At 45.3% G+C, this 22,582-nt stretch overlaps 1 protein-coding gene across 4 annotated transcripts in view; it reads left to right on the top strand.

Moving 5' to 3' along the window:
* Positions 1-22,582, top strand: part of AK4 (adenylate kinase 4) — an 85,988-nt gene that overhangs the window by 27,618 nt on the left and 35,788 nt on the right. For 3 of the 4 annotated variants that reach the window (XM_043963067.1, XM_043963065.1, XM_043963068.1), the window contains exon 3: positions 19,469-19,588. The exons of the other annotated variant lie outside the window; for it this stretch is intronic. In XM_043963067.1, the coding sequence (XP_043819002.1) occupies positions 19,469-19,588 (120 nt within the window). The remainder of the gene's footprint in view (positions 1-19,468; positions 19,589-22,582) is intronic. 4 annotated transcript variants of the gene reach the window in all.

The following is a 22,582-nucleotide window of genomic DNA, read 5'->3' as shown; positions in this document are numbered from 1 at the left end:
CTCTTATTCATTTCTTTTCTTTTCTTTTCTTTTTTTTTGTGTGGGGCAATGGGGATTAAGTGACTTGCCCAGGGTCACACAGCTAGTAAGTGTTAAGTGTCTGAGGCTGGATTTGAACTCAGGTCCTCCTGAATCCAGGGCTGGTGCTTTATCCACTGCGCCACCTAGCCATCCCTCTTATTAATTTCTTTTTCCCCCCCCTTTTCTTTTTTTAATCATTTTGGGGTGGGGGCCAGGCAATGGGGGTTAAGTGACTTACCCAGGGTCACATAGCTAGTAAGTGTCAAGTGTCTGAGGCCGGATTTGAACTCAGGTACTCATGAATACAGGGCCGGTACTTTATCCACTGTGCCACCTAGCTGCCCCTTATTAATTTCTAATACCTTGATTTTTTATCTTTTGATTTTAGGTATATGCTTTTAAAATAACATTTAAAAGCCTTTCTATGTTTTGTAAGGGTTTTTTTCGGCATAAATGAATGTTGTATATTGTTAATTGCTTTTTCTGTACCTGTTGATAACAGGTTGGAATTTTTTTTTGATATGATTATGTGTTATTTTATTATCCTATTATTGAACTATCTTTACATCTCAGATATAAATCCAAATTGGTCATAGTGAAAATATTTTTGGAAATATGTTTATAGTTCCTTGATTTTCGTTCTTTAAAAAGGGTTGTTTAAAACCAAAAATTCCTCCCTTTACCCATCCAGTTTTGAAGTAGCTAAGAGAATTCAATATCTTCATGGTAAGAATATGGAAACATGTTAGATGTTGGATTACTGGTACGGGTGACACCTGCAGCATCCTTTGGTGATTAACCATTCAATATCATATGTATTTATTTCTTGCGCTCTGTCACTCTCCCTTTTTGCCTCATGTTCTGCATATATTCCAGAAGCCATTTGCCTCACTAGCATCATTACAAAGTTAAAAACATTGTTGGCACTTTCCCCCTTGAGTTGTGTCTGGTGCTGTTTATTCCTTTCCTTCTTGATATAGTTTCAAGAACTTTGGAGTCAGAGCACTTGGATTTGAATCCAGCCCCTGCTGATCACTAACTACTACCAGTTAATCACTCTAATCCTCACTTTCCTCCTCTGTAAAATGGGAGGGATCAATCTCGGAGGGCTTGTAGAGGCAGCTATCTTTGATCCATTTCCAGGCAGGGGAAACGAAACAACTTTCAAGTTTCATTTGATTATTATGACATGAGGATTTCATCATTTCAAATGCATAGGACTGGTATGAATTTGGAGTGCTCCATTCCTAACTTTAGTGTGTAGCTCACTATTGTTTTTTACTCATATAACAAAGTACCAGCCATCCATCGAAACGTTTTCCATCAAAAAACTTGACCAAATTTTGTTTCCTGATTTAATTTTTTATTTTAAAAAAGTAACAAAAAACACTTAATCAGTCACTTAGGATTGTTTAAGCACTTACTATGTGCCAGGCGATGTGCTCACGATATGTCCAGGTCGTCATTGAAAGCACTTACAGCATCTCTTTGTGTGTGACTCTGGTATTTTCAGAATTTAATGTGACCACAAGTACGTGAAAGTTCTTTTGAATTCTTAGGACTCTTTCAGCATTTTTGAATGGAGTTTGTTACCACCCCAGCCAAAGTACCACAATCATTTCTAAACTGAAATGAAATAAAATGAAATTATATCCCTCAAGCCCTGGATGGAATTCACAGAGGAGGCAGATTTGGACTTGTCCTCATAACTAGAGCTATCTTATCAGTGGACAGCCTGGGAGAAACAGGTTTAGATTAGGTAGGAGGGTATGGAGTTGAATGGAGAGCGTCTCTGGACAGCTAACAGGGATCAGATTTCCCAAAGTGGAATGGGCTGCCTTGGGAGAGTGTTGGTTCCCCTTTCCCCTGACTAGTTGTTTTTCTTTTCTTTTTTTAAAGTTTATTTTTATTCTGAACTTAATATCACTTGAAATTGTTATTTCCATATACAAGTAGAAGTCTCTTTCTAAAGAGGAACCTATGAGAACCTGCAGAACTTTATTATATATCACTTGCTTTTCAAGTATGAAATAAACTCAGCAGATCGCTTTCAAAGCCGTCCAGCCTGTCTGTGCTCCTTGCTGGCCTTCCTCGTCGTCTTCTCTGTCACGATCACAATGTGTTTCTTTTCATTGAAAAGGCTCAATGGCCGCTCTTGGGGAGTGGTGGAGACTTGTGTTCAGATTGGGCTGGTCGGCCTCTGAGATCCCTTGGGGATTTGTTGCCCCTCTACTCCTTCCCCAAACCTTATCTCGCCTTTTGCAAGATGGCAGCAAGGACATGCTGAAAGGCAAATGTTATGGATGTTCTTGCAATCTATCCTCTGGAGAACATTGCCAGAAAGCTGATAGAAAGATGGAAGCAGTAGCGGCAGCAGTGTTCACAAGTCATCCTGCCTGAGCAGATGGTGCCGGGGAGAAGCAACTGAGATGGTGCTGGTCCAGAGAAAGCAGCCAAGTTAGTGCACAAGCACACAAGCCGGGCAGCTGATGAGGGCCTGTGGACTTGGCAAGGCTGAAAACTGTGAGCAGCCCAGGGACCGGTGGAAGTGGAAGGAGCTTGCTTGTAGGATATGCTAAGAACCCTCCCCCCCCCAAACACACACACACACACACACACACACACACACACACACACACACACAAACAAACCAGTCCCTCCCCCTCTTTGGCTGCTGATTCTAAGGGAAGTGATTCTGCAGAGGCTTGTAGCAAGACCCCCAGAACTTTACTCTGATTTGTATCAGCTCACCTGGAAGGTGGATGGGAGGGAAGGAACCAGATATACAGTGTTGGAGACTGAAAAATGAGATGAAGGATCAGTGGATCAATAGACTTCCTTGAACTAATCCTCACCTGTGGCTTTTGGGTGCTTTTCAAAAAATCAAATAGTCAACAAGCATTTATCAAATACCCACTCTGTGCCAGGCACAGTGCCCAATCCCTGTTCACAAGGACCCCACAATCTAATGGGAGAGAGAACATGAAAACAACCACATACAAGTAAGCCATAGGCAGGATCCATTGGAGGTCAGGAATCTAGGGAAGGGACCAGCATTGAGGAGAATTGGAAAAGCCTTGTTGTACAGGATGGAATTTTAGCTGGGACTTGAAGGGGGCAGAGATGAGGAGGGAGAGGCTTCCAGGCAGGGAGGAAAATTCCTGGAGTCAGGAGGCAAAGTGGGTTGCTTTTCCTTTCTCTTGGCCTCATTTTCTTTATCTCTTAATGTGGAGCTTGGACTAGATGACTCCCAAGACCCCTTTCAGCTCTAAATCTAAAATCCTCTTAGACTCCCCACAAGATAAATATTACAGGTATTATCATCACCATTTTACAGATAAGGAAAATGAGTCTCAGAAACAAAGAAGTGACTTACTTGGTCAACAAATTGTTAGTAAGTATTGGAGAGGGGCTTTGAACCTAGGTTTGATAACTCCAATCTCTTTAACCCCTGGACCACATTAGGCTTTCATAAATGACTAGTTTTATGATGCTGGGTGAATTGTTTTCTTTATTCTAGTGAGATTTCTTTTCTTTCTTTCTTTCTTTCTTTCTTTCTTTCTTTCTTTCTTTCTTTCTTTCTTTCTTTCTTTCTTTCTTTCTTTTTTGTAGGGCAATCAGGGTTAAGTGACTTGCCCAGGGTCACACAGCTAGTGTCAACTATCTGAGGTCAGATTTGAACTCAGGTCTTCCTGAATCCAAGACGGTGCTTTATCCACCGCGTGACCTAGCTGCCCTAGTGCAATCTCCAAGTCCCTAATCAGACCTGTGATTAAACTATGTGCTTCTTTGCCCACCTGCTTCCATCCTGGTGGGGCCTTCCTTTGCACTGCGACCCCAGACTTGAGTGGGTATGGCTCCAGTGTACCTTGGGGTGCCTTCTCACTGACTGGAGAGGAACGGGTTGACATGAGTGGAAGAGGAGAGGGATGCTCGGAGCCCAGTTTCATGCTTAGCAGTCAGTCAATCAGAGTGTTATTAAGTGCTGACGATGTGCCAAGGGTAACTTACTTTGAACTTTGAGTGGCATGTGAGCGATTGCTTTGCTGGAATTTGAGTCAGAAGGACCTTCAGCTCCACAGTCCATTTTGAAATGTCTTTTTTCTTGCTCATTTGTTCAATGAGTCATTTATTTATTATTTCTTTATTTTGGAGGCTGAAAGTGCAGTGAGGCCCCTTGGGCCCATTGCGCTGCTCCTGGGTGCTTCTGGAGGCTTTGATCTGCACAGTTTCTGTCCTGGGTTGGTTTGTCCTCCTGAGGCAGCTTGGTGCCCTCGATCCCGGGGGCTCACCCTGTGGGGCCTGCTTAGTGCAGAGAGCCAATAGCAGGAGTTCCAGGTGTGTGTCATGGCACCTAGTTCAACAAGTAATTATTGAGTGCCTACTATGTAGCTGGTGCTGACCTGGGCAGCTAACATTCCACTGAGGGGAGAGGGGAAAGGAATACAAGATGTATACTTGTAAGTCAATACAAAATATAAACCAAGTAAATTCCAAGTAATTTTTTTTCGGGGGGCGGGGAGAGGGAGAGGAGAGCATGAAAGGCCTCACCGAAGGTGCCACCTGACCTGAGTCTTGAATGGAGGGAGAGATTCAGAGTGATGGAAATGTGCAAGAAACAGGGAAAGGTTGTGTGGAGCTGGGCTGGGAAAAGCTGGAACTGCCAATCACCAGGGATCTCCTGGAGTTTCTTGGGGCTGGGAGGACTTGGCCAGACGTTGGCTTTAGGAACAGGAGCTTGGCAGCCTTGTGGATGACAGGTTGGAGGGGGGTGGGGGCAAAACTTAGTTATGTTCAGACTTTTGACTTAGAGAGTCATTGATTTACAAATAAGTGACTCATTGAACAGTGATTCAGGCCAGGCTTCTGGTGTCTAATCAACCCCAATTCTCCTTCTGTTCTAAAATGAATTACTAAACTAAGAAATAAGCAGCAAAGTTTTCCAGAAAAGAATGTTTCCTTGGGACAAAGGGTGGGGAGGGAGAAGCTGGTGACGATACAACGTGGAGAGTCGTCAATTCAACAAGTGCCTACTATGTGCCAGGCATCGTGCCTACTATGTGCTAGTGGTAGTGCAAGGTTCCTTCTAGGAGCTTATCCTCTTCTGGGAGGAAATGACAGACTGACAAATATCTGTTCAACATGTAGCCTGCAGTAGGGTCATTCACTGGCACATGCCTATGTCCTCAAGACGTTTACATTCTACTGGGGGTAAGCAACACCTCTACCTAAGTAGAGTTTATGAAAAGCTGAGGTGAAGAGAACACTCAGTTCTGGGGGCGGACCTTCCTGAGAGGAGGGGGAGCCCTGAGTTTTACAGGAAGACCAAGATTGTCAGAGGTAGAGGCAGGCATAGAGCACACCCAGAATACGCATGCAACATTTCTTTTTAAATTAAATTTATTTTATCCTGAACTAATTTGTACATTGCCACTCAAAGTCTTTGAAGCAAACGCAAGCCCTTTGTGCTTCCTTGGAAACCAGAGCTTGGAAATATGTGTTTCTGAGTGGCAAACAGTAAACAGACCCAAGAGCTTTACAATTTCAAAGTCAGCTTTAAAAAATGGATATCTTTTGTTTTTATATCACCTTTGATTCTTATTAAATCTCTCCCTTTCCTACAAAAAACGGCTGAAAGAATAATTCAGCAGAACTTAGCAGCACATTAACTCATCTGACATCACAGGTGGTGGTTCATGTTCAATGTCCCACCTCAGCAAAGGAAAGAGGGAGGTGCCTTCCCATAGCTATCTCCTCTTTGGGTCCAAAGCAAGCTGTTTTCTTATTCCCTTTTTTTAGGAGTACCTTTGTGCTTGGCACATTGTTGTTGTTCAGTCATTTTTCAGTTGTGTTGATTCTTTGTGACCCCATTTCGGGTTTTCTTGGCAAAGATACTAGCGTGGTCTGCCATTTCCTTTTTCAGCTCATTTTACAGATGAGGAAACTGAGACAAACGAGGTTAGTGACGTGCTCAGGGTCACCCAGCTAGGAAGTATCTGAGGCTGGATTTGAACTTGGGTCTTCTTGACTACAGGCATAGCCTTCTATCCACAGATCCATCTATCTGTTTCCAGCCCCGCAAATGGTAGATGCTTAACAAATGCTTATTGACTGATTTGATCCCTGGTCACATGATGATGACTTAGCAAGAAACATAGATCAATATGAAAACTCTTAACTTGGAGTACATGCATAGATTTTTGGGGGGCAGCCTGGGCACTTGGATGGGAAAAACATCTTTATTTTATCTAATTAGAAACAAAACATTTTCTTCAGTTATGAGCGGAGGCAACCAAGCATTATCTTGAGAAGGAACCCCTAGGCAGGCCCCCTTCCCCATGTACTGTCTAAGGGGTCCATGATACTCAAAAGATTAAGGGCCCCCTGGTCTAAAGCTTCCTCAGCTTGATGTGAGGAGGAGCATGCTGGACTTAGGCCCAAGGGATGTGCATTGGAATCCAGATTGTGACAATGTTCTGCTGTGTGATCTGGGGCAAATCATTTAACCTCACCGAGGTAAAATCGACCATCACGAAAACTACACTGCCTGCTTCACAGGATGGTTAGGAATAAAACCACTGAGTTAGACCTGAAGGGGACCTCTGAGTCTTTCAGCACAACCCTCCCATGTATAACTGAGAAATCTGAGGCCCAGAGACATGTGACTCTTGCAAGGCCATGGATGCTAAGGATCAGAGTCAGAATTTGAACCCAGATCCTTTGACTCCAAACTCTATCAGTGCATTTTCCTGAAGCCTCAAATTGTTCTTGAAATGTTAGCTGTTGCTGCTGGTCTCCATAGATGGAATGAGTTAGCACTGCAAACCCTAAAGGGTTGTGTGTAAATGCTTTGTGAGTGGTGGTGGTCAGGGGGGTGAAGGTGTGGGGAAGAGGATGCCCTGCTTGTTTTGTGCTTGAAGGGAGCTCCGTGTGTTCATGAGGATCTGAGCATAATCCATCAGGGCTGCTGGGACCGCCCCTCTGCTTCCCTGATCAGATACACTTTTATCTTGTGATCTACAACATGGCTAAGAGGTGATTCACGTCACTTTTTAATATTCAAGACTTGCAGAGAATTTCAGGAGTAGCATCCTCTTTGTAAGAACACATCTCTTCCTGTTGGGAGGTCAGGTCTGGGCTTGATTTGGTGGTGGATGAGTGGCAGCGCTTGTCCTTGGGAGCTAGCTGGGGAGAGGTGACAGCCGCCTTTGGGAGCAAAGAACAAAAGCGTCTATGCCTCTGTGTTCATCTGAGAATGAATGCTCTGGTTAATGGGATATTCTGGTTAGCTGAAATAGTGGATGGAGTGCTAGGATTCAGGAGACAGAGAGAGAGAGACAGAGAGACAGAGACAGAGAGAGACAGAGACAGAGACAGGGAGAGACAGAGAGAGTGCCAGAGAGGGAGAGGAAGAGACAGACAGACAGACAGACACACACACACACAAACAGAGACACACAGAGAGACAGAGACTCTGACACACACACACAGAGACACTGACACACACATACACACACACACAAACACAGAGATACAGACACTGACACACACACACATAGACAGACAGTCACACACAGACAGACATACAGAGACAGAGACAGAGAGAGGGAGGGAGGTTTCAGTTGTGCCCCTGACAGGACCTGGATAATCCTGGGCAGTTCACTTAGGTCCTGAATTTGAACCCCTGTTTTACACTAACTTACCTGTGTGACTTTAGGCAAGTTGCACAATTATCTCTGACCTCTCATTGGGAAAATGAAGGGTTGGATTAGACAACCTCACTGGTCCATTCTGGCTCTAAATTTACAGTAGTGTGAGCTCTTAGTCTTAAGCATCTCCCTAGCACTTACCTCCTAATGAACTATAGGCTCTTATCTTTATCAGTCAGTCAACAAACATTTATTAAGTGCCTGTCTTGTGCCAGGCCCTGTGCTAAGCTGCCAAGGTACAAAAAGAGGCAAAGGGCAGTCCCTGTCCTCCAGGAGCTTCCAGTCTAATGGGAGACAACTTGGAAAAGAAGACATACAAAGCAGGCTATATACAGAATGAAGAGGGAATCGTTAACTGAGGGAGTCACTGGAATTCATAGGGGTTGAGGAAGGCTTCCTGTAGGAGGTGGGATTTTAGTTGGGATTTAAAAGGAAGTCTGGGAGGTGGGTAGTCAGAGATGAGGAGTGAGAATGTTCCAGGCATTGAGAGTCCAGAGATGGAGAGTTTGGTTTGTGGGTCAGCCAGGATGGTGGTGTCACTGGATCAAAGAGGAGATGGGTGAGGAGTAAGGCATAAGATGGGAAAGGCAGGAAGGAGCTTTGAATGCCAAACTGAGCCCTGTGTACTTGCTCCTGGAAGTAGTAGGGAGCCATTGGAGTTACGGAGGAGGGCAGTTCCTTCTTGGTAGTGTGGGAAATCATAGATAGGAAAAGGTGCTAGGCTGAGACTTGGAAGGGACCTTTGAGGCCACCTGGTCCAAGCCCCTCATGATATGGATGAGGAAGTGGTGAGGTCCAGGATCACTCAGAAATTTTGTCCTCCCATCCCCTGCTGCTCCCCAGGTGGCTTACTGTCTGCTCCCCTGAGCCTCCCCACACAGCTGGCATGTGTCAGGTGCAGAGCCGAGCCCAGACCTTCCTGACTCATTCACTGGCCTTTGCTCTCTCTACTCCATCAAGTTACCCTGAATCTAGACCGAATCTTTGTCACTGTGGACCAGAGACGGTGGAAGCCTAGAAGTCTTGTCCAGGCTCCTCATTTACCGATCAGAAACTGCCCAGACAGAGGCAGGTGCTTCAGGTCCCCATATAGACCTGTCCTGCCGACGATGGTGAGTAGCAGAAGAGGGATTCAGATCCCAGTTCTCTGAACTCAGAATAAGAATTCTCTCTGTTGCTTCCTCCCATTGATGATGGAGGTTATTTACTCAGACAATATCAATCAATCAAGTCTGTTTAAGTGTCTACTATATGCTGGGCACTAGGAATACTAATAATAATTAAAAAAAGGAAACCATCTCTTCTCTCAAAGAGCTTACCTTCCAGTGTGTGTGTGTGTGGGGCAAATACATATAGAAATGTATGCTGTTTAAGTTTAAAATGAACAAATGTCAATGTAAACGCAATGATTTGGGAGGGAGGCCCCTGGCATTTGTAGGGGTTAGGAAGGGTTGCATTGAGAAGGTCCTCCTGAGCTCCACCTTAAGGGAAGAGAAGGACTCTGGGGAGAACAGTTGTGAATGAATGAATGAATGAATGAACGAATCAGTGAATGAGAAGAATTACTTAGGACTTCTTAAATGTCAGGCATCATCTAGTGCCCAGCTTCTGAAACTGTGGGTCCTGATCCCATATCTGAATGTGGGAGTCATGAAAGATTTGGCAGCAGTAAAAGGTTTTGCATACCTATTGTACATATCTGTATACCTGGGGTCAAGCAAAAATTTATTGGGCGAAAAGGGGTGGCAAGTGGAAAAAGTTTCAGAAGCCCTGCTCTAGTGTAGTTCTCTCATTCTACATATGAGAACAATGAAGCCCATGAAGCTCAAGTGACTTGAACAAGCCAGCACATACAGTAAATAACAGCCAGGATTTGAAGTTGGGTTCCTGACTCCAAATTCTGTGCCTTATCCCCTGTGCTCTGCTGCCTCTCAGGACCTCCAGGGCTGCCTCATCCAACCTCCTCATTTTATAGATGACGGATCTGAGGCCCCAAGAGCTTCGCGGACTTGACTGAGGTTATAGGGGTAGGGTCACTCCAAGTAGCCTGTGGGAATAAAGGCTTTTTAAACATCATCCTTAATAATTGGTGCGTATTTCTCAGGTGATTTTCAGTTCAGTGTGTCCTTCCCCTCTCAGAACTTTGAGAGGTAAGCAGTGGAAATACGGGATGTTCCAAAGTGTCAGGCCATCAGCATTCACAATTACCCAAAGACTCTGGGAACTCCTTGTGTATTACCTGATTTTTCAGCCAAGAAGAGAGAGGGGCAAGGAGTTAAATGACTTCCCCAGGGTCACCCAAATTTAGCAACTCAGAAAGCATTCATTAAATGCCTATTGTTTCCAGGCACTGTACTAGGGGCTGGGAGATAGACACCCATGCAGCCTCCCCAGGCCTGGAGATTTTGGGGGGGGATAGGACACAGAAGCTGCTGGAAACCATTCCAGAGCCCCACTCCTTTTTGTTGACTGGTTCCTTGTGCCTTTCAGAAAAGCCAACTTTTAAATGACCCCTTCCCCACCCGCAAACACCTCCCACATTTGTTCCTGGCTGCACCATCTAATGAGGAAGGCATCCTCGCTCCTGAGGTGACTCTCCCTGGGGTAGCCCCTCCCGTGTTCCCCGTTTATGGGTTCCTGGGTTATGATGAGGGAGTAGCTTTTAGGTCTCTTCCTTCTTTTCCCCTTCTCTTCCTTCTCACCATCTCTCTCCACCCACTCTTAACAGCAACAGCAGAAAAGATTGGAGACTGGCTGGTTTTTTTTTTTCCCCTTAAATTCGTATCTTTAGGGAAGATAGAGGCATGTGTGAAGGGAAAGCCATTCCGGCTGGGCAGGGTGGATGGATCCTGGGCACCTCACTCCGGTGAGTCATCTCCTTGCAAAGCCCAGGGCCTCCTCTGCCACTTAAAATAGACTTCTGTTCATCTCTGTGTAAGAGAGTTTAGCATCTTGACTTACAGGCGTTCATTTAAAGGAAAACCACAGAGCGCTATCATCTTTGGGCGGTCATCAGGACAGGATAAGGAAAGCCTTTCTGAGAAGTAGGGTTTGTTTTTTTCCTCTTTGGATTCAGTATGGTAGTTGTTGGCCACCAAGGCCTTCTGTGCAATGAGAGAGGGCCAGCCCCTCCACCTTTGGTAGATGAACAACATCAGTTGGGAGCTGGCCGGGGCCTCACAGCTCAGCTGGGCCAAACCCTTTGTTAGCAGAGGCCAGATTACAGCCCACATCAGCCAGCTCTTAGTGTAGCGCTCTTCCTATTGTGGTTCTGGTATTTTCATGTATTTCCTGAATTCTGTCCTAGAAATTATTGTTATATACTGTATGTATGTGTGTATGTATGTATGTATATTTATGTGTATATAGAAACACACACACACACACACACACACATATATATGGAGAGAGAGAGAGAGAGAGGTGTATATAGAGAGAGGAATGTATATATGTATATATAGAGAGAGGTATATATAGACATAGAGAGAAAGGCATACACATACATATATATTTATAAACAACAACAATAACAACAGTAATGCACACAACTAGAAAACATTGTGTGTATCACAAGGACTCAGCACTTTGAACGTATTATCAATTTTACTTTTTTAAGACATGCCATGATAAATTAATAATAGCAACAATACTGACATATAGCATTTTTCAGGTTTCCAAAGGCTAATGTATAAGGTCATATTCAAAGCAACCCTGGGAAGCTGGTGCTGAAGTTAGTACTGAAGTTGTTATTAGCCCCCTTTATGGATGAATAAGTGAATATTAAGGGGTTAAAGTGGTCACCTTTTTGGTCACACAGCTAATGTGTGTTATGCTGCACATTTTCTGGTTGAATGGCCCTGAGTAAGTCATTTAACTTCTGTGTCTTAGTTTCCTTATCTGCAAAATGGAGGGAGGTGGTTCTGTTGGAGATCTCTGCCAACTTTCAGTCTTTGATCCTGTGCTGCCAGGAGGTAAGCTTTAAACTTTCTGAGACTCCAAGGGAAGCATTCTAGCCCCATGAAGTAATTCTGGCTCTGTACTTTTTGCAGTTAAGCTTGGAGTCAGGGACTCCTGGTCTCAGACTCCTTCCTGATCCCCTAAGCAGGTTAAATTTCACTTATGTCCCCAGAAGGTGAATTTTGGGGGTTCACGGCTATTTGAGGCCCCCCGTTTCCTGAGCCGTTTTCTCTCCCTTCTGTGATGTGCTATGCATTGGCCATAAGGAGTACCAAGGGGAGCCTGGAGGGCATGGGCTGGTGCATTTGGAGCTGAGAGGGCCCTCTGAGGCCAACAAGTCCACCCCTTCATTGTACAGATTAGGAAAGAAGCCCAGGGAACCCAAGAGACTCAGTCCCTCAGGGAGGGAACAGTAGACCTGGGATTTGAACCCAGGTCCTGCGATTTCCATCATTCCTTTGACTGGACTGACTTTGTGATGTGGTGACGTTGTGTTAGTGGTTTTGTAGTTTTCATAATTGGATTCTGGCAGCCCGGGTTCACTTGCAGGACCACTTACGTCTTCTTGTATGAGAGGCCCCAGGGACCCTTTCTTCTTCGATGACCTGTAGATCAGGCAGAGTGCGATCTTTCCTTCATAAGGATTTTCCGCCTTCTACTTTTCATCCACTTTTCATCCACTTTTCACCCTTCTCTCTTATTCCTAGGATGGGATGGGGCAGCTGGGTGGTGCAGTAGGGAGATCTCCGGGTCTGGAGTCAAAATCCAACTTCAGACACTTACTAGCTATGTGACCCTGGGCAAGTCACTTAACTTGTTGGCCTTGGTTTCCTCGTCTGCAAAATGGGGGTAATAGGAGCACCCATCCCGCAGGACCAAACGGGATATTTGTAAAGCATTTAGAGCAGTGACTGGTGCATAGTATAAATGTCAGCTATCATCATCATCCTTTTCTCATGGTCATTGAAACACTGCTGGGGAGGGTCTCATCCCTCCCTCTCCACTCCTGTTGAACTTCTTCCACTTTTACCCCTCTCCCTACTGCCATCCCTTCATCTCCTTTCCCCATCTCATTCCTTGTCTACTATTCTCTGGCTCTCCCTTATCCTCCCCTCCACAGTCCCTACTTGGCCCAGGTTGCTTTTCTCTGCATTGGGGCAGCTCTTTTCTAAGTCGTCCAATTCCCTGTCGTTGTCTCTCTTCCACCTCTTCCTTTTCTCCTTCCATTTCTCTTTGTTTCTTTCTCCCTTCTCTCCTTCCTCATGGTTTCTGACTCAGTCCTTGTCGTTTTAAGTACTACAGCTCTCACCTGATTAAAAACAATGACATCTAGATAATGTTACTTTAAAAACAATCCATATTTTTTTTAACCCCACTTTCATTTTCATTTTCTATTCTGTGCAGCTCCAACCATACAGAGGTAAAAGACCAGTTCTGGAAAAAGTTCAGTTGACAGGAGTTTCCTCAGCTCAGAATTCCGTATAAAATTAGGGCTCTAGCCTGTATCTATTTCTTTATCTCAGAGGGTTGTCTTGAAGTCCCAATGAGATGATGTCTTATTATTGTTGTTACTCTTGTTATCAGTAATAATACTTATAATTATTTCTGTTAAATTGTTAGAAAGGAAAAAATTCCAGGACTGATATGAAGTAACTGAACACCATTACCTTTTCAGTGTTGCCTTCCTCCTCCTCATCCTCATTCAATCAAGGTGTTTTCTTGAGCACCTTTTAGGTGCCGAGGCTCTGGGTAAGCTGAAGGCTACCATGGCACACCTTCTGGGATGCTCTGCAAACCTCAAGGCATGCTATAAGTGCTAATTATTATTGTTATTATTACAGAGGAGAAATAGTATGGACTCAACTAAATTTAAAAATGAATCACTCAGCCAGCATTTGCTAACTGTCTGCGATGTTTCAGTTGCCATGCTAGGTGGTTGTTGAGTCCTGTTTCAGTCTAGCCTGACTTTCCGTGACACCATTTGGGGTTTTCTTGGCAGATATTGCAGTGATTTGCCATTTCCTTCTCTAGCTGATTTTAATGATGAGGAAACTGAGACAAACAGGTTGAAGTGACTTGCTGAGAGTCACACAGCTAGTGTCTGAGACTGGATTTGAACTCATGGCTTCCTGACTCCAAAGTCCCTCATGTTATCCACGGCCCCACCTAGCTGCCCATGTTGTTCTAGTAGCAGGTTCCAAAGATAGAAACAAAGGGAGTACCTTACATTCTAAGGGGAAAATGTGTAAACAGAAGCATATACAACATGATTTGAGAAGGTCATGGTGGACACTGGACTAAGGGGCACAGGACAGGCTTCCAGAAGGCTGGAGCCCTTTGGCTGGGTCTTGGAAGAATTCTGAGAGGTGGAGCTGAGGAAGGAATGAAGGAAATTAGTTTCCCAGATTAGGAAGACCTGTCAATTCACTCCCCTCTGGAAGCATTTTGGCCCCAGGAATGTTGAAATCAGTGACCTTTTGGGTGTTAATTTGTTTTTCCATCTGTCCGATTCATTTAGTGTTGGCGTGACAAATTGGAACACCATCTCTCTTTTCTGTGGTTACATTCAACTCCATGAATTCAATCCAGCCAGCATATATTAAGCACCGGCTCTTTGCACAGGCACCTTGTTGTGGTGGGCATTGGGCATATAAGGATCCAACACCTTCCCCTGCCTGGCCTGGATTTCTGTTAGATAAATGAGCATCTTTAAGAGACCTGAAGCCCACTTGCAAGTAAAAGGCGTCTTGAGTTAGGGTTGGCCCTGAATTCTGGGCTTCCCAGCCAAATAAGCAGTTTACTGATGTTTTAGTCTTTTTCCAGCCCCAAATACAGAGATCTTTTCTCATTTTTTTTTCCAGTGCTTTTGGGTCACTCCAGTGATCTGGTTTCCAAGAGGAAATAAGGTTTTACGCCAATGAAAAATCTTACTTGTTGGACCCTTTACTAGCCAATGTCATTTAGGCAGTTGATCAAGGGAAAAGGATATCTTCCAATTCTATGAGATAATTTAAATCATTCCTCATACTCAAATAGAGACTGAAGAAGAAATGTTCCCAATAGTCTTCAGGCACTTAGACCTCCTTTAATTGAAGGGTTTTTTGTTTGTTTGGGTTTGTTTTTTGTTTGTTTTGTGGGTCAGTGAGGGTTAAGTGACTTGCCCAGGGTCGCACAGCTAGTAAGTGTCAAGTGTCTAAGGCTGGATTTGAACTCAGGTCCTCCTGAATCCAGGGCCAGTGCTTTATCCACTGCACCACCTAGATGCCTCATTAATTGAAATTTAATAAAAACTGAGCAGAAGTATTGGTTGCAGTTCTTTTTTTTAAATGAATACCTTAAAAACATTGAAACTCACTTTGAGCTTGTGGGTAGATTACTGGACTTGGAGACGGAAGACTGGTGCCCACATCCTGCCTCTCCATACCCACAGTGGCCATGATTCCGGGGGTGTTACTCAGCCTCTCAGTCTCCCGCTCTCCTGAATGGGGCCAACACTCCCTATGTCACTTTACCTCCAGGGATTGTCCTGAGGATCAAATGAGGTGATGTATGTCAAGAGCCTGGCCACAGTTTTGAAGTGGTATGTAAGTGGAAGTGTGATGTAACACTGATGAGCGTTCGTCTGGTGCTTCTGTTTACCACCTGCCTTGCAAAGGTGATCTCATTTGATCATCATGATTGCCCTGGGGAGTAGGTGCTATTTTTATGCCACTTTATCGGAGGAGGAAGCTGAGGCAGGCAAAGTTTGGTGACTTTGCCAGGGTCACACAGCAAGTAAACATCTGAGGCCAGCTTTGAGCTTGAGTCTTTGTGACTCTCTAGAGCTAAAGGGGCCTAACAGAGCAGGAGGACAAGGGAGACTGGCCAGAGGCCTAGTTAGAACATCTTTGTGACTGTCCTTCCACAGGCTAGGCCCCCCCGGGGGGATGTTTCCTGGATGTTCTAGACCATTTGTCTGCAGCAGACCTGTGGTCTCGTGGCCACGGAGCACAGAACCCTCATTCCCTTTGGAATCACAGGACTGGGGTGGGGGGTTCAGATGCCACTGCTAACATTTACTGCCGATGTGACTTTGACTAAGTCTCTTAACCTCCCTGTGCCTCAGTGTCTTTGTTTGTAAAGTGATGAGGCTGGATGCAGAGGTCTTTGGGTTCCCTTCCCGACCTAGCCCTATGACCCTAAGATGAGGGGCTCCCCATGCCTCAGTAAACCCATCTGTAAAATGTCCTCTATGGCCTCTGGGGTCCCTCCCAGCTTGAGACTCACAAGCCTGTGATTGTGTATGTGCCAGTCACTTGGGGTGTTTTGTAACCCAAACCTTAATCCTTCCCCTGTTGAAGGGATGCTTTCCTCACATGTGGCCCTCATCAAACTGTGGTTCTGTTTCATCTCAAACGCTTTTTGTTGAATTGCAAACATAAATAAAAAGGAAAGCAGGAATGACAAGCTGCCGGCCTCTTTAGGGCGCCTGAAGTCAACCAGAACATGCTTTACCGTGTTCTTTGACATCCTGGTGAGTGGGGGGCCTGGGCGATCCCTCCCTATGAATACGACTTTGTTGGAGATTCCGGGGCCCGGCCTGAGGGCCGGCCTTGTAGAATTCCGTTCTTCATCACAGTGTTTTTTCTAGGTCTGGCCCCGGGAAAGTGAAAAGGGTGGCCGGCGGCCCAGTTTCCTGGGATGGCCCTCTCTTTTCCGACACAAATATTTGTACCTAAGCTAAGAACTTCTCCCTGCCAGCAGCCTCCTCATCACATTCCGGCCCCTCTGGCCTGCTCGGCTTCCTGTTTTGGAAGGGGGAGGTGAGGCTGATGTTATCTTTTCCCAGGTTGGAGGAGGTGGCTGGCTTCTTGTTCCTGCCCGGAGAGGAAGCGCTGAGGCTGCCAGGAAGTGCCGGCCTGTTGGGAAGGCCAGGGGGCGGCCTCCGACTCAAAGCAGTGGGCTCTGGAGTCTGCTCACAGAGAATGATGTTAAACCTCACTTTGCTGATACTAACTTCCACCTGAATGGGAGGCCCGTGGTGGAGGCAGGCTTTGCAACACAAGGCCTGGGTGCTGAGCCTCAGTTTTGTCCCCTGTGAAATCACAGGATGGGCTATTGAGCTCTCAGTCCTCGGAATTCCTCCCGGCTCCTGCACTTGAAGATGCATGGGACCTCACTTGTTTGTTAAAAGAGGAAGTGGGGCTTATCTCTGAGGTGGCATCCAGCTCTGTCTGCCTCCCGGAGCCTGACCAGGCTCAGCCCAGGAGTTCTGCCCCAGGTGGTGTGGTTCACTTTGCTCTCTTGGACTGACCCAAACCAGCCCAGTCATAGGATCAGCCAGATCAACGAGCATTTGTTAAGCACCCACTGTGTGCTGGGCATTATGCTAGGTGCAGGGGACACAGATAAAAATCCAGCAAGGAACCAGTTCAATAAACTGTGTAATTCGTTCATCCTGGTGATCGGGGCAACAAATTCAATTCAGGGAACATTTCCTGAGTACCTACTGTGTGCCCAGCTGCCTTCCAGACATTGCGTTCTTTTTTTTTTTTTTTTTGGGTGGGGCAATGGGGGTTAAGTGACTTGCCCAGGGTTACACAGCTAGTAAGTGTCAAGTGTCTGAGGCCAGATTTGTACTCAGGTCCTCCTGACTCCAGGGCCGGTGCTTTATCCACTGCACCACCTAGCCACCCCCCCAGACATTGCTTTCTTAGATAAGAGCCTCTTGGGCTTCAGGATTCAGTGGTTATAATGCTGAGAACACAGGCACAGTTAGAAATTTGGAACAAGTCTCTGAGATGACTCTTCCCCTTTTGCCCTGATCCCTCATTGTGAAAATTCCCCCTCCTCGGAGATTCTTGTTTGGTATAGTGGAGAGGGTTTGCCCTGGGGTCAGAAAGACCTGGGTTCAAGTCCTGTCCCTGACACATATTGTGGCTATGTGATCTTGTGTGCGAATCGCTCAATTTCTTAGTATTCTAGGCTATTTGCTAAAAGTCTAAGTCTCCAGGCAAGGTTCTGGCCTCTCCTGGTAACCTCCCTCTCCCTTCCTTCCCCTCTCCATGCTGGCACCTTCTCCAGTCTATCCCCATCTCTATCTTGTTTGTACATAGTGGTTTCCCTGCTGTCTCCCTCACTAGACTGTGAACTCCTTGAGGGCAGGGATGCCCTTTTTGCCTTTCTTTGTATTCCTGGTGTTGAGCGCAGTTCAGGCGCATAGTAGGCACTTAATAAATGTTTGTTGACCAGCTTTCCACTGCAGACCAGCAGCCTAAAACACAGGAAAGCCTTTGCGGAGGTGTTTACTACACAAAGGCCAGGATTCTTCCTATTGGAAAAAAAAATGTCTCCTTCTTCCAGGGGGCCAAGAGTGGCATCAACAACAAGAGCCTCCCCAGGGGTATGACTCAGGCTTAATTGCTCCCATCCTCGGGCCAGGCTCGGGTACTTCCTATTTCCAAGAAACCTTTTGTTAGAGATGGCCATGGTTTTGTTCTCTAACTCTGCACCTCTTCTGGGCCTCTTGTGGAAGCGGGGGAGGAGGGGGATATGCAGTCCCCAGGCTGAGCCATCCCTGGCTCACCTTGTGACACTTTGGGTGGCGCCTGGAGGAGGTGGTGCCCATCAGACTAAGCCGGACTTGAAAATCCAGGACCATACGATGGCACCTCCAGGCCTTTTCCAGGCTTACCATCCTTGGAATGCTGGGCTTTTCTGAGAATGTAATAGAACTGTCTGAGCTACACTACTTAAGATAATGGCTGATTCTCAGCCCTGGAAAGAAGATAGTATATCTCTTGTTGGGAAGCTTTTAATAAGTTTTCCAAGTGCTTAGTTTCTGGAGAAAGAAGCTTATACGCACATTAGCAGCATTCCAGATTCCAATCAATGCCATTTCATTTTTGTTTTCTGGTAGGGCAGTGAGGGTTAAGTGACTTGTCCAAGGTCACACAGCTAGTAAATGTCAAGTGTCTGAGGTTGAGTTTGAACTCAGGTCTTCCTGAATGTAGGGCCGGTGCTTTATCCTGCCCACCATGTGCTTAGTTTCTAGACAGCTGCCAGTTTAAAAGCAAACCAATTCCCACTTCAGGTTCATTAGCAGAGATTGGATAGGACTATGGAGCAATCAATCAGTGTCTCTTCCCCAGCTCTATGTCATCCTATGACCCTTTGCATAGTTGGCCACTAGGGGACACCATAGTGCACAGAATGCTACTCTTGGAGTCAGGAAAACTCATCTTCATGAGTTCAAATCTGGCCTCAGACGCTTACTAGCTGTGTGACCCTGGGTAAGTCACTTAACCCTCTATTTCCTCATCTGTGGCAAACTACTCCATTATCTTCACCAAGAAAACCAAAAACGAGGTCACAAAGTGTCAGACATGACTGAAAAATGACTAAACAACAGAGGCTCCCTTTCAGCCTTAAGTCAAGGTTCCTATGAATTGATGTTTGACATTGAGAGGTAAATATTTTCCATCTACTAATGAGTGTTCTCCCATTTAGACCCTCTATGACTTTGAAATGTTTCTAAGAATATAAGTCAACAAAGGAGCGGTACGTGGCATTGTTGGGATTTCCCTTATACCATTAATGCTCAGGTCCAGGCTCCTTCCCAGTAAACTGGACACCTTGAAATGCTGTAACAACTCACTTGAATTTTTTTCCACTATATAAACAAGGTTGATGTAGAATGGGAAGAAAGGGAGGAGTGCAGGGGATGGAACGAGAAGATTGGAAAGTGCTGTGAGTGTGTTGGAGTGATTTCAATGAGTCTCCCCACCTTTTTCTTTCACCAGAATTGGGTATTCTGGCCAAGCAGTACATACAACAAGGTCTCTTGATTCCCGATCATGTGATCACACGGCTCATGGTGACTGAACTGGAGTTAAGACGGGTCCAGCCGTGGCTGCTTGATGGTGAGTGGGGTGCGTGGGCAAGCTGACTTTTTAGAGATAAACCGGAGGACGGTCTTCTTTGTATCCCCTGGCAGTCTCCTAAATGTGAAAACACTGCATGGAATGCTTTAATGGTTTGTTTAAAGAGGTGGAGAAGTGGAACAGGTACAGGATGAGTTGAATCCCAATCTGGGACTGGGAATGGCTCTGGTGATCCAACTCTATCCATGCCTCCAGGTTACTGCCTCAAGAACCTTGCCCTATGGTTAACCAAGGCTCCCTGCTGGGACTGTCTCCAGTCCATCCTTTCTGGGTCCTGTTTGTCCATAGTTATTTGTATGTCTGCTTCCCCTGGGAATGTGAGCCCCTTGAGGGCAGGCACTCTTTCTGCCTTTGCATTCCCAGCACGTGGCAGAATGGCTAGCATATCATAGGTACTTAGTGAATGCTTGTTGAGTTGACTATGGGCTTCAAGAAGGGCCCCTTTAAATGTTGCTTTTTATAAGCATGTATGCTACTAATGCCTAAGCATTTCCTCTCTGCATGGCCCATTCCTACTTCTCTGGAGATGAGTCAGATTGCATGAGTGACCCATGAAGCCACAAGACCTCCAATGGACAGGAATGTCTAGGAACATGATATTCCATGAACAAAGGGTTAACTTTTCCAACCTTGCACAGAATGCAATCTTGCATCGTCCCAGAATGGACGATTTGCTCAAAATACCAAAGTGTGCTTACCCGAGGTTGCTTCTGCTTGCTAAGATTAAATAATGGCTTTATTTTAAATGGTTTGTAAGGGTCATGCAACAGGCATAGTGGGAAGGTTGCTAGATCTGGAGTTAAGAATCAGTCAACCAGCACTTAATAAGCACCTGTTGTATGCCAAGTACTATGCTAGTTTCTAGGGATACAGAGACAAAAATGAATGGCCCCTGACCTCAGTGAGCTTAACAGTCTGATGACTATATATAGTGAAAAGATGCACATATATTAGTCTAAATAAAACATGTAAAAAAAGATACCAGGGTCACCTTTGAAGGGAGGGCACCGGCAGCAGGGGAGACAAAGTAGAACCTTTTTTTGTTTGTTTGTTTGTTTGGTTTTTTGTGTAGGGCAATGAGGGTTAAGGGACGTGCCCAGGGTTACACAGCTAGTAAGTGTCAAGTGTCTGAGGTCGGATTTGAACTCAGGTCCTCCTGAATCCAGGGCTGGTGCTTTATCCACTCCTCCATCTAGCTGCCCCTTGTAGAACCTTTTACTAGATTCTTTTTTTTTTTTTTTGGTGAGGCAATTGGGGTTAAGTGACTTGCCCAGGGTCACACAGCTAGCAAGTGTCAAGTGTCTGAGGCCGGATTTGAACTCAGGTCCTCCTGAATCCAGGGCCGTTGCTCTATCCACTGCGCCACCTAGCTGCCCCTTGTAGAACCTTTTAAAGAAGGTGCTGTTTGAGCTGAGACATGAAGGAATCCGTGAGATTTTGGTGAGGAGGGAGAGCGTTCCTGGCATGGAAGTCTGTCAGGACAAAGGCAAGGAAGTGGGAAATGGAGTATTGTGTGTGAGGAACAGCAAGAAAACAGGTGTAGCTCTGCTAGATTGTTGGGAGGGAGATAATATGATATAACATCAACCGAGACTAGCTATGTTATCTAACAGCTGCTGGTGACTCAGTGGATACAGCATTGAGCCTGGAGTCAGGAAGACCTGAGTGCTGATCTGGATACTTACTGCTTGTATGACCTTGGACAAGTGACTTGTTTTTGCTCCAAAATGGGAATAATCATAGCACCTCCCTCTCAGGGTTGTTGTGAGAATCAGATGAGAGAATATTTGTACAGCACTTAACACAGAGGCCGTGCTGTATGGAAGCTTATTCCATTCTCCCTCTCCTCAAGTAACCTCTCAGTGCCCCAGGCATCTCTTAGCACTGAATCGATCCTATATCCCATATATATTCCTACACAGACAAAATCCTAGGTTCTGACCAAATACACCCATACCTTGTCTTGAATTAACCAAATTTGGAAAGTCTCGGTTTTATTTTTTCCCCTGAAGGGGATGGTGGTGTGTGCATAATTAATATTTTACACAAGAGATATTGACTTGAAAAAGGGTTCCCTGTGGGGGTCTTTTCAGTACAAAACTGCCCTGCTAAAGAAGCCAGCACATTGGGCTTACCATGTTTTACAGACACATCAGTTGAAGAATGAGGCAAACTCATCCCAATGTTCTTTGAATTTAAAATTGTCTTTTGATTTATTCATGTGATCCCTTTTATTTCCACCTTAATTTGGTTGAAATCAAATTTTGCTGAGTGATGGGGCCCAGACACTGGTGCTGACTAGTCGTGTCTGGACCAGGGATGGGAACTGTGGTTTCATTGGTAGAGAGAATACCCAGTGAGTGAGAGAGCACCTGTCCCCAGTGCAGGTTGGTGTCTCTGTGGCATTTAAGGATTTACTATGCTTCAGACCATGGGAATACAAAAAAAACCCCAAACCAAAACAGAAACACACAGTTCCTGCCCTCTGGGAACTCACATTTTACTGCAAGGAATAACAAGCAAAAAAGTGTGTGTGTGTGTGTGTGTGTGTGTGTGTGTGTGTGTGTGTATGTGTATGAAATGATTTAGAACTGGGTGGTGGCCCTAGAGATCACCTCACTCAATCACGTCATCTGACAAATGAGGAAATTGAGGGCCAGCAAAAAAAAAAAGTGATTTGGCCACAGTCACACAGCTCATAAATAAGAGGCAAGATTTGAACCCAGATCTTCTGATCTCAGATTCAGGAGATGTTTCTCACAACTACAGCTTTCTAGTGGTGTATTTATCTCTTTTCTTTGAGTTGTATCTTTTCTTAAAGGGCTCAGTGAATCTCTCTGGCCCCTGACAAGTCCAAGGAGGGTGTGGTCTCTATGTTCTCTGTCAGTTCTCCTTGTGCAGGTGACAGATATGACAGCTGTGTGTATACATATATGCACAAACAGATAGGTATATACAAACACATAAGCATGT

This window comes from Dromiciops gliroides, chromosome 4 (assembly GCF_019393635.1).
Source record: "Dromiciops gliroides isolate mDroGli1 chromosome 4, mDroGli1.pri, whole genome shotgun sequence".
Taxonomy (NCBI): domain Eukaryota; kingdom Metazoa; phylum Chordata; class Mammalia; order Microbiotheria; family Microbiotheriidae; genus Dromiciops; species Dromiciops gliroides.
The sequence above is the reverse complement of the archived record's forward strand: the minus strand, read 5'-3'. Positions and strand labels throughout refer to the sequence as shown.